This window comes from Mustela nigripes, chromosome 2 (assembly GCF_022355385.1).
Source record: "Mustela nigripes isolate SB6536 chromosome 2, MUSNIG.SB6536, whole genome shotgun sequence".
NCBI classification, from domain to species: domain Eukaryota; kingdom Metazoa; phylum Chordata; class Mammalia; order Carnivora; family Mustelidae; genus Mustela; species Mustela nigripes.
In genome coordinates this window covers 159,229,781-159,248,835 of record NC_081558.1, presented here as the reverse complement: position 1 = coordinate 159,248,835, position 19,055 = coordinate 159,229,781, and the positions used below count along the sequence as shown (strand labels likewise).

General features: G+C 36.7%; 1 protein-coding gene across 4 annotated transcripts in view; it reads left to right on the top strand.

Annotated features, from left to right (window-relative positions):
• ATP6V1A (ATPase H+ transporting V1 subunit A) overlaps window positions 1-19,055 on the top strand; it is a 61,318-nt gene that overhangs the window by 29,145 nt on the left and 13,118 nt on the right. For all 4 annotated transcript variants that reach the window (XM_059391948.1, XM_059391946.1, XM_059391947.1 and 1 more), the window contains 8 exons: window positions 564-692; window positions 4,512-4,726; window positions 5,009-5,146; window positions 7,889-8,040; window positions 11,767-11,929; window positions 12,461-12,569; window positions 18,018-18,140; window positions 18,234-18,348. In XM_059391948.1, coding sequence (XP_059247931.1) covers window positions 564-692; window positions 4,512-4,726; window positions 5,009-5,146; window positions 7,889-8,040; window positions 11,767-11,929; window positions 12,461-12,569; window positions 18,018-18,140; window positions 18,234-18,348 — 1,144 coding nt within the window. The remainder of the gene's footprint in view (window positions 1-563; window positions 693-4,511; window positions 4,727-5,008; window positions 5,147-7,888; window positions 8,041-11,766; window positions 11,930-12,460; window positions 12,570-18,017; window positions 18,141-18,233; window positions 18,349-19,055) is intronic.

The window sequence follows — 19,055 nt, the reverse complement described above, 5'->3', positions numbered from 1 at the left end:
GGTAGAGCTGTCATTAGTTTATCAAAGGTGTCCTTGTCCCAGAAGAGTTTTAAGAACCAGTAATATGAAGTGTTAGAAATGAAAATAAAGATGTTATTTTATATATTGTTTCTCAAAGGAATGGTGACAACACAGCGAACTGATAATTGTGTTGCGTTTTACCATGCTACTTGCTAAAGTTCTTGTTCTAACTTTGGTTTAAAAATTTTTTTATTGTTCCCAAATCCATCATTTCTTGCTTTATAGCAACTTCAGTTGGTCAAAATTTTGTCTCAGTGCTGCTAGGTAAGGGTTTGCCATATAGAACTTCAGAATTTTTGAAAATAATTTTCATGTGTATTATGTAAATGAAATGAATAAGCTTTAGCCTAACAGATTTCTTTTACCTGTATATCATCTGCTAAAAATGCATATTTTTGTGAAACTGTATGTATGTTTCATAGCAGGTGTTTTATTTTTCTTAATGTGTGAGAGAGGTGTGTTACTGGATTGATCAGATATTTCAGTTACCTGTAACTGTTCACAGAATCTTAAGTTACCAAATACTCATTTGTTCTTTTCAGTGGTCACAGCCTGTGACATGGCAGGTGCGGCCATGTATGAGCTGGTGAGAGTGGGCCACAGTGAGCTGGTTGGAGAGATTATCCGATTGGAGGGTGACATGGCTACTATCCAGGTGTATGAAGAAACTTGTATCCTTTTTGGTTCAATTTCTTGTCACTTTCTACAAGTCCGAATTTAAGGATTTATGGCAAAGGTGGAAGCAGCAACAAGCAGTCACATCAAAAGCATGAAATCTTGGTGTTGTAAAGAAACCTGATTTATACAAGAATTTGAGGAAAGGTACTAGGAATTACTGATCTTATTTTAAGCAGTTAGTATTGTCTTCTGAACTTTTATTGCCCTTTATATTTTGGTAGTTCACAAACTTTACGGGAAACCAATTACAGTTTTTCTTAAGAGTAACATACTGTAGAGGAAAGCATAAACAATAACAACATCTATTTTTATGGTTAAAATTCTCTGATCATGATTTCTGTTTAAAATAGAAAATTTTATGAATAAGTCACTACTCTATCTTATCCTAATAAATGCTGGATGACATGTTGCATTATAACTTTAGCACTAGGGAATTTTTACTACTTGTTTGATTATCATACTTTTGGCTTTTAAACAAAGTATTTATTTTTAGTTTTCTATGAAAAAGAGATAACGTGTTAGGCTTTGTGAAGAGGAACCGCTTTTTTTTAACTTCACTTACATATTTTACTTAAATTGATTTTCAGGATCAGCGTTAATTCTTATTTATTACTATTATTTGAAATTTTTTTTTTTTATTGAAGTAGAGTTGGCATACAATATAATACTAGTTTCAGGTGTATAACATAGGTATTTGACAGTTAACATTCTTTATGAAATGCTTACCATGATAAGTGTAGTTCTCATCTGTTACTGGACAAAGTTATTATAATATTATTGGCTATATTCCCCATGCTGTACCTTTTTATCCTCATGATTATTTTATAACTGGAAGTTTGTACCTCTTAATATCCTTCACCTATTTTGCCCATCTACCCAACCTTCTCATCTCTGGCAACCACTAGGTTGTTCTCCGTATTTAATGAATCTGTCTCTGTTTCTGTTTCTGTGTTTTCATTTGTTTTGTTTTCTAGATTCCACACATAAGTTAAATTATATTGTATTTGTTTTTCTCTATTTTTCTCTGTCTTACTTCATGTTTTACTTCAATTTTCTCTGTCTTACTTCATTTTTCTCTGACTTAACTTCATGGACCTTCTAGGTCCACCCATGTCGCAAATGGCAAGATTTCATTATTTTTTTGTGGCTGAGTAATATTTTATTGTGTAATATAGAGTGTGTGTGTGTGTGTATACATACACACAAAATGAAACATAATACACAATATATTCTCTCTATATACACATCTCCACATCTCTGTATTCTCTCTGTATACACATGCCATAATATTCTTTATACACACAAACACACATCATTTATATCCATTAATCTATCCGTGGACACTTAGGATACTTACCTATCTTGGCTGTTGTAAATAATGTTGCTATAAATACAGGGGCGGCATTGGTTCTTTGGCTATTTAATTAAGCTTTACTTGATAGAACTTTTTTGCCATACTAAAATACGTTTTTTCAGGTAGCTGTTCTTGCTGTGTGAGTGGTGGGGTGCTAAATCAAAATAAAATTATCTGAAAATTTAAATAAAATTAGAGGTCTTTGTAGCTATGAAATCATGACTAATTAAAAGAAATTTTTAAAGGTTTTTTTTAATCTAATGTTAGCTTTATATTTCAATCTTTTATGTGGTTTGAAGACTTAAAAACAAATGAACATGTATACAGTGACAGCCCTTTCCACCTTTGTCATCCTATATCTGACCAGTTTTCCATACACGCATGCAGCCATTTTTATCAATTCCTTTTATTGTATATCCTTCTAGTTTGTTAATTGCATATATGAACCAATATAAATGTGTTTTTTTCTAACCTTTTTTCCCCAAAAGACCACATATCATATGCCGTTCTACACTTTGCTTTTTTTACTTAAAAATACATCTATTATGGAAGATGGATAGGGATGTGATAAAGTATAGGAAAATGTTAATGGTAAGATCTAACTGGTAGATAAAAGAATTCACTGTAAAATTCTTTCAACTTTGCTCTAGGTTTGAAAAGTTTCGTATTGGGGGCGCCTGGGTAGCTCAGTCAGTTGAGGTTCTGCCTTTGGCTCAAGTCATGATCCCAGAGTTCCAGAATTGAGCCCCACATTGGGTTCCCTGCTTGGCAGGGAGTCTGCTTTTCCCTCTGCCTTTCATCCCACTCATGCTCTCTCTCCCACTCTCACTCTCTCTCAAATAAATAAATAAAATCTTTAAAAAAGAAAAAAAAGGAAAAGTTTCATACAGGAAATGAAAATACATTTTGCAGGGATGCCTGGGTGGCTCAGTCAGTTAAGCCACTGCCTTCGGCTCAGGTCATGATCCCAGGGTCCTGGGATCGAGTCCTGCATCGGGCTCCCTGCTCAGCAGGGAGCCTGCTTCTCTCCGCCTCTGCCTGCCACTCTGCCCACTTGTTCGTGCTCGCTCGCTCTCTCTCTCTTTCTCTCTCTCTGACAAATAAATAAATAAAATCTTTAAAAAAAATACATTTTGGAGATCTTTCTAGAGCAATTAATTGAAAATCCTCTATTTTGTTTTAAAAGCTACATAGAGTTCCATCATATGAATATACCATTATTTATTAATCTCTTTAATGATAAAAATTTTGGTTGTGTCTAGTCTACATATGTTATAAACAGTGTTATAGTGTAATTATAGTACAAATTCATGGGAGTTTGATTCTTGGGTCAAGGTTTGTTTTTTTTTTTTTAAGTTTTTTTTTTTTTTTTTTGACAGAGATCACAAGTAGGCAGAGGCAGGCAGTGGAAGGGAAGGGGGTGGAAACAGGCTCCTTGATGAGCAGAGAGCCCAATGCGGGGCTCGATCCCACGACCCCGAGATCATGACCTGAGCCAAAGGCAGAGGCTTAACCCACTGAGACACCCAGGTGCCCCTGGGTCAAGGTTATGTGTTTTAAATTTTGATAGATTTTGGTGAGTTGCTGTCAGTAAAAGTTGTACTGATTTTACTCCTCTATCAATCAACAAGTATGTGAACAACATGGTTTCGGTGTGCTTATTTGCAGGTTTTATTCTTTTCCTTTTCAAAATCACTTATTAATTTTTAAGATTTTAAGATTTTTCTCAGGTACTAATATCCTTTCTGTGGGACTGATATTCCTTAGTAGTATAGTTGAAACAATGTATTCACTATGTATTGCTTCTGTGCTTAGCTCTGTGGTTCCCAAACTGTGCAGAAGGCACACTGAGCAGCTGCTGCAAACTCAGGTGACGTGCCAGGATATTTAAAATTTTTGAGGTTAACATCAGAATATTAGACATACTGTCAGACATCATGTGAACCAGTAACTTCAGTTAATAGACACTTTCATTATTCTACTATACTATATTCTTGTCAATGATGTCATATCTTTGCAAAACTGAGTGGTGATTGTTATGCTGAAAAGCAGGTATCATACAAAAATGAATGTGGAACAGGTATTTGTCTGATTCTAATGTTTGAAAATTTTACAGTACATTTGAAGAAGTGATGTTATTTAAAAATGAAATTAAAATGCCATTTTTTTCTTTCAATCTCTATATATTTTTCTCTTAAAGTGACACTCAGTTGTTAGGACATACATATTTGTTAAGTTGGTTGGATAGAACTATTTAATAAATGGAATTATTAAATATATATTTTGTCATAGGCTGCTGTGAAAAAGTTACTGAAACACCGAGGATGTTGCAAATTAAGGAAGTTTGAGAATTTCTGTTTTAGCTCCTTAAGTATCATCTCCTCTTCCAACTGTGGTATTTCCTTCTTATAGGGTTTCTAAACTTTCATAGTGAGTTTTCCTCAACTACTGTTTCTAGCTGGTGTATCTGTTGGAGATCCTGTACTCCGCACTGGTAAACCCCTCTCAGTAGAGCTTGGGCCTGGCATCATGGGAGCTATTTTTGATGGTATTCAGAGACCTTTGTCAGATATCAGCAGTCAGACTCAAAGTATCTACATTCCCAGAGGAGTAAATGTGTCTGCTCTCAACAGAGATGTCAAATGGGATTTTACACCTTGCAAAAACCTACGGGTATGTCTTTTTAACCAAGATTTCTAAAGTTGGTGAAAGAATGTGAAATAGATGTTTAGTGAACTATTTTGTACTTTATCAAATAAAAATAGACCACAGAAGCATAGTTTAAATTTTTCTTTAAATCTGCTAGAAGAATTATAGAACTAATGTGTTTTATTGATAAGTGAGGCAGATGATTTAAATAATGGCAGCAAGGATGAATCTACTTGGCATTTATTTAAACATTAAACAGCTTGATGTTTATTTGAACATTAAACAGCAAATGTACTTGCTCTCTAGGTTGGTAGTCACATCACTGGTGGAGATATTTATGGAATTGTCAATGAGAACTCACTCATCAAACACAAAATCATGTTACCCCCACGAAACAGAGGAACTGTAACTTACATTGCTCCACCTGGAAATTACGATACCTCAGTAAGTATTATGTAAACTTTAAATAAACTTTATTATGTAAACTTGATCTAAACTTTATTATGTAAAGTGTGGCGCTACCTGATAATTGTCCCATTTTAGTGTCCTAAATAGTCATAGAATTGATACTTAATGTATACTTAATGTGTAGGTTTTAAATAGCTCCCATATTTTTTTTTTTTTTTTAACCATGATGATTTGGTACCCTTATCATTGCAAAATGATTACCACAATAGGGTTAGTTAGTACTTCATCAGAGCACTTTGGGTGCTTAATGTGTGTGTGTGGGTGTGGTGAGAACATTTAAGATCTACTCTGTTAGCAGCTTTTAAGTATGTAATACAATACAGTGAACTACAGTCATCATGTTATATATTAGATTCACTTACTCATTTTTTTTTCCAAGTTTTAATTCAAATTCCTGTTAACATACAATGTAATAATAGTAGTTGCAGGTGTAGAATTTAGTGATTCATCAGTTACATATAACATCCAGTGCTCATCACAACAGGTGGCCTCTTTTTTTTTTTTTTTTTTTTTTTTTTAAGATTTTATTTATTTATTTGACAGAGAAGAGAGACAGCAATGGAGGGAACACAAGCAGGGGGAGTGAGAAAGGGAGAAGCAGGCTTCCCACCGAGTGGGGAGCCTGATACGGGGCTCAGTCCCAGGGCTCTGGGATCATGACCTGAGCTAAAGGCAGACCCTTAAGGGCTGAGTCACCCAGGTGCCCCTGCAAGGGGCCTCTTTAATACCCATCATCCATTTAGCCCATCCCTCTCCCCAACCCAGTAACTCTCAGTTTGCCTCTACAGTTAAAAGTCTGTTTTATGGTTGCCTCTCTTCCCCGCCCCGTATTCATCTATTTTTCTTAAATTCCACATACAAGTGAAATCCTGTGCTATTTGTCTTTGACTGACTTATTTCACTTTTAGCATAATACTCTCTAGGTCCATCCACATTGTTGCAGATGGCAAGATTTCATTCTTTATCTATGGCTGAGTAATATTCCTCCATACATACATGTATATATATAAAAAATATATATATATATATCAAAAGAGCCCAAATATCCATCTACTGATGAATGGATGGGTATTTGGGCTCTTTTCATGGTTTGACTATTGTTGATAATGCTGCCATAAACATTGGGGTGCATGTATCCCTTTGAATCATATTTCTGTATCTTTTGGGTAATTACCTACAGTGAAATTGCTGAGTTGTAGGGTAGTTATATTTTTAACTTTTTGAGGAACCTGTTTTCCTCAAAATGTGGTTCCAGCATAGCTGCACCACAAATTTACATACCCACTAACAGGGCAAGAGGGCTCCCCTTTCTCTACATCCTTGCCAACACCTGATGTTCCCTGTAAATAATTCCTATAATTTTTAAAGATTTTTTTATGATTTTATTTTTAAACTTGGGCTTGGGAATACAAAAAGCAGAACATACTTAGTTTTGTGGTTTTGTTTTTTGTTTGTTTGTTTTTTTTAAGATTTTATTTATTTATTTGACAGAGAGAGATCACAGGTAGACAGAGAGGCAGGCAGAGAGAGAGAGGGAAGCAAGCTCCCTGCTGAGGAAGGAGCCCCATGTGGGACTCGATCCCAGGACCCTGAGGTCATGACCTGAGCCAAAGGCAGTGGCTTAACCCACTGAACCACCCAGGCGCCCCGGTTTTTTTTTTTTTTTTTAAGGAAAAGCAATATGTAGTGTAACATTTCTTAACTTATGCTACATTACTTAAAACCTGATCTTTTAGATATAGAATAGACTTACTTTGCTTTTAACTGTCAGTATATATTTATACAGTAAACTGTATGACAGATTATATGAATTCTGACTCTGGATGAGCTATTTAAAACTTAGTCCTTGAATGTTATTGATAGTCATATCATATCAAATACAGTAAACAAACAATAGTCTTTGTGGGTATGAAGATAACTTTATTAAGGAGAACATTATAACAAATAATCTGTTCCCAACAAAATGTGATAAAAGAATATTTTTCTAATCATTCCACGAGAATAAGTCTGTTCTCTACAAAATATTTAGAACAAAAGAGTTAAGTAATGATTGGGATTCTGGGCCATCAGCCAACCTGACTCACTAGCTTTGAGACTCATACACTCCTACACGGAATGAAATACTCTGAGGTAGATAATTCAAATTCACTTATCAACAGAATTACTGATACCTATAAGTCTGGATGTTGGGATTGTTTTTGAATAGTTGAAACCATCCCAGTGTTCATAAATGTTAGAGTATTACTCATCGTTTTGCTTTTGTAAATATTTAATATTTAACTTTATTAAATATGTTAGGGTTCTTAATAGGTAAGCATTTTTAATTAAATCAGTATAAGAACATTGTAATAGAGTAAGCACACAAAGCATACAAAGTAAATTCTGAAAGTTTTCATTTCTCCCCAGTCCCAAGAGTGTCATCTGTATCTTTAAAGACTTGTCCCTGTGCATATTCATATAATTTAACTATTCCTCTGTTACTTGAAATACCTCTTTCTCAAAACTCCTGTTTTTTAATTCTTGAAACAGTAATAAGTGCACCTGGTTAAAAAAATGAGAACTCTGTATATAACGATGAGCATTAAGAAATACAGATCTCCTTCTCTACTTCCACATACCACCTCTCCACCCCCAAGAGGAATCTGGAATTACTTTGATTTTAGAGGAAGGAATGTTCATATATTTGACTGTACTTAACATCCTGCCCTATTTTTATAGGATGTTGTCTTGGAGCTTGAATTTGAAGGCGTAAAGGAAAAGTTTAGCATGGTACAAGTATGGCCTGTACGTCAAGTTCGGCCAGTCACTGAGAAGCTGCCAGCTAATCATCCCTTGTTGACTGGCCAAAGGGTTCTTGATGCCCTTTTTCCGTAAGTGTGAGCTGTGTTTTTTTTCCCTCAGGATTATATATGTTTATTGTTTCACTGGTTTATAGATGAAAGGTTTCCTGTGCTAATTCTATAATAAATGTATCTAGAGAAATAATAGTGAACTAGTTAAATATATTCATATATTGCCAGTGCTTGTTATAGAGTCAAATCACTGAAGATTTATTGTTTCACAGTTGCAAAAGAAAAGGTTTTTTTTTCCTGAAAGTTTCTGAAAAAATAAAATTTCCAGAAGAAAATCTGTGCCCAAAGATATGACTATCTTTATTAAGTTATCCTAGAATGAGTAGGTTGGTATCATTCACTATAAGTCAATGGTTTCTAAAATCAACCGAGCTCTACATGCTGCTCACGTCTGCACTTTGCCATTTTCTTCGACTGTTTAAAAATCTCTTTTAATTCTCAGGCTTCACCATACCCTGCTTTACTTTCAACAAATGACTTTATCATTTAATCCCCAGGAATGACTGAAGCCATTGTACAGTAACTCCTTTAACCTTGATCACTAACCCGCATACATCCCACTGACCCTTGAAACCTACTTTGAGTTATTCTCGCTATTTCTCATTAAAATCTTCGATCCTGTGGCTTCTTATTAGTCAGTACCTCCTGTTTCCATATCCTTCAGTATCTAGCTTAAGCTTACTAGTCTGTCAATTTTCTGCATATTTGCCGGGATACTGAATTTTCTTGTTCTTTTGTTTTTGTTACACCTAGCAACATCCCTCCCGGCAGCTTCCCAGCTGTGAATCCGTCCAGCTATCCCCTTCCCTCAGGTCTACACACAGGCTGCTGAGAAAATCAGATAACCAGTGCAAGTTAGTACATCACTGCTGGGTCACGTCCGGCATTTCCCTCTTTACCATTCTCCTCCTCTACTCGGCAGCTGTTTCAGACCTCTACACCTGTGTCAAAGCCTCAGCTCCATTCTTCCTTCTTTGTTTGGCAAAAAGTGATCATGCTAGAGCCTTCACAGAGAACTTAGAGGCCATCACATTTGAAACTCCTTCAGTTAATGTGCACTTCCATTGATTCCTTCTTCCTTTCCTCTTTCTGGAGTATATCCTACCTCATGTCTCCTCAGAGACCTCACTTTAGGCTATCTCCCTTTATATAAGCTTCAAGCTTATCTTCCCTTTATTTCCCATCTAATGAAAAAAATGTCTACCTTCCACCCCTTACTCCTTTCTACCTTCCACTACTTGTCTCCTCATCTTCATAGCGAGACCTCTTGAAAAAATAAATTGGCCATCTCCACTTTTCCCACTCTAATTCATGTTGCCCACCTAGTTGAAACTACTCTCCCTAATATCATTCACTCCTGTACTGATAATTCAATAAATAAGCTTTAGTATTTCCTTGATTCCTGTAACTTCAGATATTGCTTTCTACTCCTTTCTCCTTGAAATATCCTCTTTCTTTGTTTTTCCTATTAGCTTCTGTCCACAAGTTCTTATTCTCTATTTCAGGTCCCTTCTCCCTTAATTTTGATATTAAGAGTTTTTTCACACTCAAGACTTAAATATTAAATATTAACATGATGACTTCCAAATCTGTATCTTCCTCCCAGATCTCACCTGAGTTCCACACTCAAATATTCACTTCTATTCATACCTCTCTTTTTGAATGCCTTAGAGGTGCCTCAGAGTCAGTATGTTCATAGCTAAAATCATTATCTTAATCACCACTCTTTGAAAGTTGCTCATCTTTTTTTGTTGTCTCTTGGAACCAATGTCACTGTCATCCATCTGGTAAAATGCCAAATGTGAAATCTGTGACTCCTCTCAATGATCATTCTTACCTGCCCACACCTAATTATTGAAAAGTGCTTTTAGTCTATTACCTGGACATTTAAAAATCTATATCTTTCATCCCTACTCCATGATTTTAATAAAGGATTCTACCCTAATTCTTGCAATAATCACATTTTAATCATACTTCTCTTCAGTCTTGCCTTCTTTCTAAGTATTGTCCATATTATGTAATGACCCATCTAAAACATATCTGGTCCTGCACTGTTTTGCTTGAAACCTCTAAGTGCACTTCACTGCTTTTCAAACAAATACTCCATAACTCCTTACAAAACCAGCTGTGATCTGGCTGTCACTTAACTTTCCAGTATCTCAGCCACTTGACTGCCCTAGCACCATATATATCATCTGCCAGGTATCCTGAGGGACTTTTAGTTCCTCAAGCAGTGCTCCTTCTTGCCTTTGGGCCTTTGGATATGCTGTTTCCTCTGCTTGGAACATTATTTCTTTTCATCTGGCTAATTTCTGTTTCCCTTCAGGTCTTAGCTACTGTCGGAAGGATCTCCTAATCACACTCCAATCCAGTGTCGCACTTTGTATCCCTTGCTGTGTTCTCCCATAGCACCTTGGATGTTCTCTGTGCTAGCACTTTTCACACTGAATTGTTGAATTTCCAAACTGGGTCACACCCAGCCCTGCCTCCCCGCCCAAGTTAAAAGTGATTTGAGAGATGGACTCAGTTGATTGAAGTCATTGAAAAGTTTGAAGGGGAAAAAACTTTCTAATGCATATTAGTTTTATATTGAAGAAGTCTATCATTATTTTTTTTTTTAAAGATTTTATTTATTTATCAGAGAGAGAGAGGGGGAGAGAGCGAGCACAGGCAGACAGAATGACAGGCAGTGGCAGAGGGAGAAGCAGGCTCCCCGCCGAGCAAGGAGCCTGATGTGGGACTCGATCCCAGCACGCTGGGATCATGACCTGAGCCGAAGGCAGCTGCTTAACCAACTGAGCCACCCAGGCGTCCCAGTCTATCATTATTATTAAGGCTATGGTGTTTCTGTGAATTTTATAGTAGAACACAATATTACAAAGACATTTGTAATTAGCATTACATTTCATTTCTTTTTCCCACACCCTCCTGCTGTACCTGCATACACACACACGGACACACACATACACGGACACAGACACAGATACACACCACAACATGTACTTTCCTTTGCCCCTAAGGGTGATTCACTCTCTGGTACCACTGCATAGGGAAAGTTCGAACGTAGCTGCTAAATGGCACTGTAATCACCAGCTGCCTCTTCATTTTACCCTGCTGGAATGTGGGCTTTGTGCAGACAGAAACGTGGCTATCTTATTTGCTGGTGTCTCTCCAGTATCTCCAAGCAGAGTTTAATGCCTGGGAAGTACTTCATAAATAGTTACGCAATGCATAAAGAGGGATTGACAATGACACCTTAATACAAGTCCTTGTTCATTAACCTTTACGGCAGGATATGATTTTCTTAGGTCTTATTTTTTGCATCAGAAGACTACTTAGTAAATTAATTTAAATTTGTCTTTTAGCTTTAATTCCTATATTGTACTTTCATAAACTTATTTATATAAGCATTCCAAAGATCATTAATACTGTTTTATTTATTTTTGTATTCCTTTTCCCCAGGTACGTTTTGGCTTATATTCTTACTTTCTAACTATTAAAGATGGTAGAGATGGTTAATGATAATAAAAAAAATGCAGTTATAGCTATCAGTTGGGGAAGCAATTTTTGTATCTGTAGCTGTGTATCTATCTTTGTGTATATAGTTATAAATAGATATTGATACAGATGAAAGTATTTCAAAGTGCTTTTTTTCCCTTAACTTGTATTTCTGTGTCACTTACCTACTTTATTTGTTAGTATTTATTACCAAGTAAAGTTATCCACTTTGTCTTCTTTGCTTAGATGTGTACAGGGAGGAACTACTGCAATCCCGGGGGCTTTTGGCTGCGGGAAGACAGTGATATCACAGTCCCTATCCAAGTATTCCAACAGTGATGTGATCATCTATGTAGGATGTGGTGAACGAGGAAATGAGATGTCTGAAGTCCTCCGCGACTTTCCAGAGGTTTGTATATATAAAGCTTCAAATGTTACTCTAGAGAAAATACCACTAATCAACTTTCAGTGGCAATTAATAAAGCTTTGTGTGGGATCTGGAGCAAGGCTCTCATTTGTCAAGGATCTCTTAAGGAATTTTCTAATTATATTTGTGATTCAATTTTTATATTCAAGGAAAGGAATTTGACTTTTTCAGTCAGATACTTTAAAGTTTCTTTTCACGGTGTTGTGGAGAGAAAATAGACAAAGTATTTATGGATGGGAACTTTATATCAGTTTTATATGATCTATTAGGTTGCTAAACTAATATTCCTTCTTCCATAAAATAATAGATTTCATTTATAAAATAGAAATAATGTCTGTCTTCTTACAGCACAGTGAGGTAGGGAGAAAGGGTTGGAGTGATGGGAAATATTACTTCAGGAAAACTGATTATAAAATGAATTAAGTATGGGTAAATTGTAAAAAAAAAAAAAAATGGGGGACTAAAATATTCTATTTGGAAATTAGAGGATCAAAATAGATTGTTTGTCTCTAGCTCACAATGGAAGTTGATGGTAAGGTGGAATCAATTATGAAGAGGACAGCTTTGGTAGCCAATACCTCCAATATGCCTGTTGCTGCTAGAGAAGCTTCTATTTATACTGGTGAGTATATGAATTGGAATAAAAGCAGTTTACATCTGGGGGCACTTGGGTGATACAGTTGGTTAAGAGTCTAGCTCTTGATTTTGGCTCAGGTCATGATTTCAGGTCCTAGGATCAAGCCTTATGCTGGGCTCTGTGCTTGGTGGGGAGTCAGCTTGGGATTCTTCTCCTCTCTGTGCCCCTCCCCCCACTCACTCACCCTCTTGTTTCTCTCTCTAAAGTAAATCTTTAAAGAAAAAAAAGGCAGTTTATATCTGTTCATAAGTTTAAAGCTAGCATGACCATAAATGACACATCTACTATTGTTTTTTTTATTACATGTTTTACCATTGCTCTAACTCCAAATATATCTGAATCTCTATAACTTGAATTATCAGTTTTGAATTATATCTTGATGGCTGGATATAAAAGATAAGAAAATCCATTTGTTTATGTATTCCTTTTTGCTCCCACTTCTGTCCCAGATTTTGGTACTCTTATTTCTACATTTTCAGGATTTATAGTATTCACATTCTGTTGTGTAACCCTACATACAATATTTGTATTAGCCTTAAACCTAGAATAAAATGGAGTTAGTTTCCACAGCAGTCCTTTGGCTATAGTTTCTCCATTCGTTTCATGGTTGGCTAAAATCTGATTTTACGAAGTTCCTTCAAGAAAGGCTCAGGAAAAATATATTCCATAGATTCTTTTTTCTTCATAAGTTTTTTTTTTTTCCACTGCCTTTAAATTGTCTTTCTTTTTTCCCTTTCTCTTTAAATAATCTCTACACCCAATTTGGGGCTTGAACTAATGACCCCAAGATCAAGACTTGCACACTCTTCCAGCTGAGCCAGTCAGATCCTTCTCCACTGCCTTTAAATTTTAATAATAGTTTGGCTGGGTATAAGTATTTTGTATCAATATCTGTTTCCTTGAGACCTCTTATTCTAACATTAAGAGCTAGGGAGAGGGGGGCATCTGGGTGGTACAGTCAGTTGACCTTGGATTCTTGGTTTTGACTCAGATTAATTTCTCAGGGTTGTGGGATTGAGCCCCACATCAGGCTCCACACTCAGTGCAGAGCCTGCTTGGGATTCTCTCTCTCTTTTCCTCTGCCTCTCCTGGTGTGCTCACTCATGTGAGCTCTCTCTCTCTCAAAATAAATAAATCTTTTTTTTTTTTTTTAAATGCCAGGTAAAGATTTGAAACTGAACTTTTTTTTTTCTATTACTGATTTTTCTTTTGCCCAAAGGAATTTCTCTTTTAAGTTTTATAACTTTATTAGGATATATGCTAGTATTGATAGTTTTGGTGAATTTTCCCTGAAACATACTTACCTTTTCAACCAATGAATATGTCTGTTTTGGCAGTGGGGGAAGATTTCAAGAATTGTTTCTGAAATTTTTTCTCTTCTCTTATGGTTATCTAGACATACTGGTCTCCTTTGTCTATTTTCCACGCATATCTTTTCTCTCTGATCCTTTTTATTTAGCCTTTTGTCCATTTTGTTCACAGGATAATCAGGGTTTATTATTTGCTTTGCTTCTAGTGAAACCTTCATTTCTGTAATGGCTTTATTTTTTCTTCCAGCTCTTTGTTGAGTTTTGCTTTCTCATGAAACCTCTTTTCTGAGCTTACTGTATATTTCTTGAGATTTTATTTTGTGGTAGGATGCATTATTAATATTTTCTTTCATTAATTAAGCATGGCCACAGCTATCATCGGTTCTTTGACCATCATTGCATTTGCTCTTCTGTCTTTTTTCTTCTATATTTTTGTGTAGTTCCTGTGCTGATGTGTATTGTTAACTATTACCTTAAAGATGGGAGGGCATGGCAGGATTCCTTCATGGGAATCTGTGAAGTTTGTAATGGCATGGAGTTGTGTAAGTAAGTGATTTTGCTCCTCTCTTCTACCACAGAAATCTACGGCTGCAAAGTCACTTAACAGTGAATTCCTTCTTCTACCCTGCCTCATCTACTCTTCCTTACTGTAGAGGAGTGCCTACATGTATTTTGTTTGTCACCATCTCCCTGCTGCTTGATGCCAGACTGGATCCAAGGAATCTGTATCCCTTGTGCAGTGTTCCAGACAAAGGATTCTTGGTTTTGCCCCTGTTTTGCAGAGACTTAATCTGAGATGTCCAGCTTCTTGTGAATTCTTGTTTGGGTTTTACCTCATTTAGGTGGCTTTCCTCATGATTGTGTTTTGGGACTAAACGTATCCCCTTGTTTTTAGTAATAGAGTTTTGTTTTTTTTGTTTTTGTTTTTTTAAGATTTTACTTATTTATTTGACACAGAGAGATTACAAGTAGGCAGAGAGGCAGGCAGAGGGATGCCTGGGTGGCTCAGTTGGTTGGACAACTGCCTTCGGCTCAGGTCATGATCCCGGAGTCCTGGGATCGAGTCCCGCATCGGGCTCCCAGTTCCATGGGGAGTCTGCTTCTTCCTCTGACCTTCTCCTCGCTCATGCTCTCTCTCTCACTGTCTCTCTCTCAAATGAATAAATAAAATCTTTAAAAAAAAAAAAAAAGAGAGGCAGAGAGAGAGAGGAGGAAGCAGGCTCCATGCCGAGCAAAGAGCTCGATGCGGGACTTGATCCCAGGACCCTGAGATCATGACCTGAGCTGAAGGCAGAGGCTTAACCCACTGAGCCACCTAAGTGCCCAATAATTTTATATTTATATTTCTTGTTCTCCTTGTTTGGTGATTAACTTGTGTGAGAAGGAGAAAGTGACAAATTCATCTATCTTAAGACAGGAGTTCTTCTTTTAAATAGCTGCACAGTATCCCAGCTGTATGGCTACATCATAACTGATTTAACCAGCATCTTTCTGTAGACACTTGGATTATTGATCTTTTTTTGCTATCACAAACCTTGTATCACTAAAACATCTTTATGTGTGTTTTTTTATAGTTCTTTTCATGTTTTATGCACATTTCTTTGCCCATTTTTGTAAGGTAAATTTGTAGAAGTAAAATTGCCAAGCATACAACAGCTAATGTAGATTTTTCATTTTGATAGCCCTTCAAAAGGGTTAACAGCAAAAAAGAGTTCTGTTTCTCCATATCTTTACCAATAATTATCAGACACATAGACATTTGAAGGAATATTGCAGTGAACGCTGATTTTCTCAGTACCTAGATTTGTCAATTTGCATTTTACTATCCCTGCTTTATATTAGGTACCTGTTCAGTCTGTATTTCTTTCCTGAGCTAGCGTTTTTCCTCTCTGTATTAACCATTTGAAAACTGTTTTCTGTCCATGTTCCTTTTGGATAGGACTCCTTTTTCTTACTGATTTATAAAAGCTTTGAAATTAGCGTTTTATCTGTCATGAGTTGCCAGTGTTTTCCCAGTTTGTTCATCTTTTGATTTTGTCTGAGGTGTTGTTTTTTTAACTGTTAGGAACTGATATCGTTAGGTCTGTGAAACTCCTTTGAAGTTTACTCATTGGTCTCTGTCTCTTCCATGAAGTCTTTCTAATACAAGCATTAATGAGCATCATCACAGAGACTGAAAATGTAGCCATGCTGGTGTAAGAAAGGACCTGATCCTATCATCACATTGGAATATTTGATGACAGATGTGGGTTTTTTTTTTGTTGTTTTTTTTTGTTTGTTTATTTGACAGACAGAGATTACTAGTAGACAGAGAGGCAGGCAGAGAGAGAGAGAGAGGGAAGCAGGCTCCCTGCTGAGCAGAGAGCCCGATGCGGGACTCGATCCCAGGACTCTGGGATCATGACCCGAGCCGAAGGCAGCGGCTTAACCCACTGAGCCACCCAGGCGCCCCAATGTGGTTTTTTTAAGCCTCAATAATGAGAAGTTTTTGTTTTTGTTTTTTTTTTTAAGATTTTGACCATGGAATCATCTTTTTAGAAGACTTAGATATCAGTATTTCTTATTCTGAAAAATATATGATAAATAGTAAAGTGCTGAACTTTTTTAGTGCATTTTGTTTTACTTATATATGCCTCTGTTTCTTTACTGATAAAATGAATCAGGGCATTAGATTTTGGGACTCTTACAGTGTAGTAACAACTATAATTTTCTAGTATCTTAATTGTATAATATATTGTACTTTTCAGAGGATGTTTATATGTATCATCTCATCTGATTTATACAGATAGAGCAAGAGTTACTCCATTTTTTTTTTTTTAAGATTTTATTTATTTATTTGACAGACAGAGATCCCAAGTAGGCAGAGAGGCAGGCAGAGAGGGAGAGAGAGAAAGAGGGAAGCAGGCTTCCCGCGGAGCAGAGAGCCCGATGCGGGGCTCGATCCCAGGACCCTGAGATCATGACCCGAGCCGAAGGCAGCAGCCCAAACCACTGAGCCACCAAGGCGCCCCTACTCCATTTTAACAGATTAGGAAACCATACTGGGAAATGAAGCTAGCTTCATTTGATGACAGAACAAAAACTAGAACCTGGGACTTCTTTCTGTATGTTAGGCTCTTCTAAATGGTTTACTATAAGTAATTTAATAAAATGGAACCTGATAATGCACAGCAGAATGATCTGGATAATTAAATATTATTCAGGTTAATAACATTTTCAACTTTTGAAAAATAACCAAACAAGCTAATTATTTGGGGGGTTGGAAATTAATTTCAGGCTTAATTATCTCAACAAGGAATAAGGAAAAAGTCTTTTCCTACTTTTTAAAATGTGTATTGTATTAGATTAGGTTATGGTAACAAATAAACCCAAACTTGTCATTGCTCAATAAAACATGTTTTCTTCAAGTGGTCAGGGGACTCACTCTTCTTTCATACTGTCATTCTGGACTGGGACCTAGGCTGAAATGTACTCTTTCATTTTTAACTCACGACTTCCAGGGCTCCTGGGAGTCCTCTCTATATCAGTAAGTGAGAAGGAATAAAGAGCATGGAAGGATATGTGGCTTGCTTGATGATGGAACTCATTACTTTGACTTTCATTCTGTTAGCTCGAGGTCAGTTACATGGTCATGTCTTTTTTTTTTTTTTTAATAGATTTTATTTATTTATTTGACAGAAAAGAGATCACAAGTAGGCAGAGAGGCAGGCAGAGAGAGGAGGAAGCAGGCTTCCTGCCGAGCAGAGAGCTGGATGCGGGGCTGGATCCCAGAACCCTGGGATCATGACCTGAACCAAAGGCAGAGGCTCTAACCCACTGAGCCACCCAGGTGCTCCTACATGGTCATACCTAAATATTAAGGAGGCCAGGAAACATAATTCAACTGTGTGCATAAAAGAAGAGGGGAATAGATTTTGGTGAACACCTAGCAATCTATCTCATGTCCTTGTTGTTGTTGTTAAGTTTTCTTAAGGGTGACAAAATCAAAAGAAGAGGGGAATAGATTTTGGTGAACACCTAGCAATCTATCTCATGTCCTTGTTGTTGTAAAGTTTTCTTAAGGGTGACAAAATCAGGATTCTACGTTGTAAAACTATAATTTGCAATATTCTTCCCAATTTAGGAATTACGCTGTCAGAATATTTCCGTGACATGGGTTATCACGTCAGTATGATGGCTGACTCTACCTCTAGATGGGCAGAGGCCCTTAGAGAAATCTCGGGCCGCTTAGCTGAAATGCCTGCAGGTAAGTCTTTGTATTGCTTATCATGTAAGAAGGTTGATAGGATTTTTAGGATTGGCTTTGAACCTCTCTTAAATTTCTTTTTTGATTTTTCAGATAGTGGATATCCTGCATATCTTGGTGCCCGTCTGGCCTCTTTCTATGAGCGAGCCGGCAGGGTGAAATGTCTGGGAAATCCTGAAAGGGAAGGAAGTGTCAGCATTGTAGGAGCGTAAGCATCTCAATCACTAACTTTTCAGAAGAAAAATTAAAATTCATTTATTTTAAAGAGAAAAGGTTCAGCTTCCTCTTGAGGGTAGTGGTTGTTTTTTTTGTTTTTTGGTTTTTTGTTTTGTTTTGTTTTGTTTTTTTGACAGAGAGGCAGGCAGAGAGAGGGAGAAGCAGGCTCCCTGTGGAGCAGAGAGCCCAATGTGGGGCTTGATCCCAGGACCCCCTCATGACCTGAGCCAAAGGCAGAGGCTTTAACCCACTGAGTCATCCAGGTGTCCCTGGGGGTAGTGGTTCTTAACCAAGATTGCACTCCAGGGTCACCCAAAGAGTTCTTTACAATGTACATGTTTAGGTTCTCTCTGCCTGTTCTGGTTATTCAACTTAACTGATTTATCATATTTAAGTCACAATGTCTTAATAACTTAGAAAATTATAGACCTGTTAAGGTAACATTGCATCAGGATAAAAAAGTGGAGATTATGATCACTACATAAAGCCATACTTTGTTTTTAGAATTTTTTCTTCCTTCCTGTTTCATCTTTTGTTTAGAATCATGAAACTGATTATCTCTCTCATTTCTAGTACTGGAAGGTGTTCAGTAGTTACCATTGTTATTTGCAACTTAGTACTGATTTCTATTAATGTTTGTATGTAAGTTTCTCTTATTCTAAAATTTAGTTCTAAAGGTTAGTTCTAGGGTTACCTGGG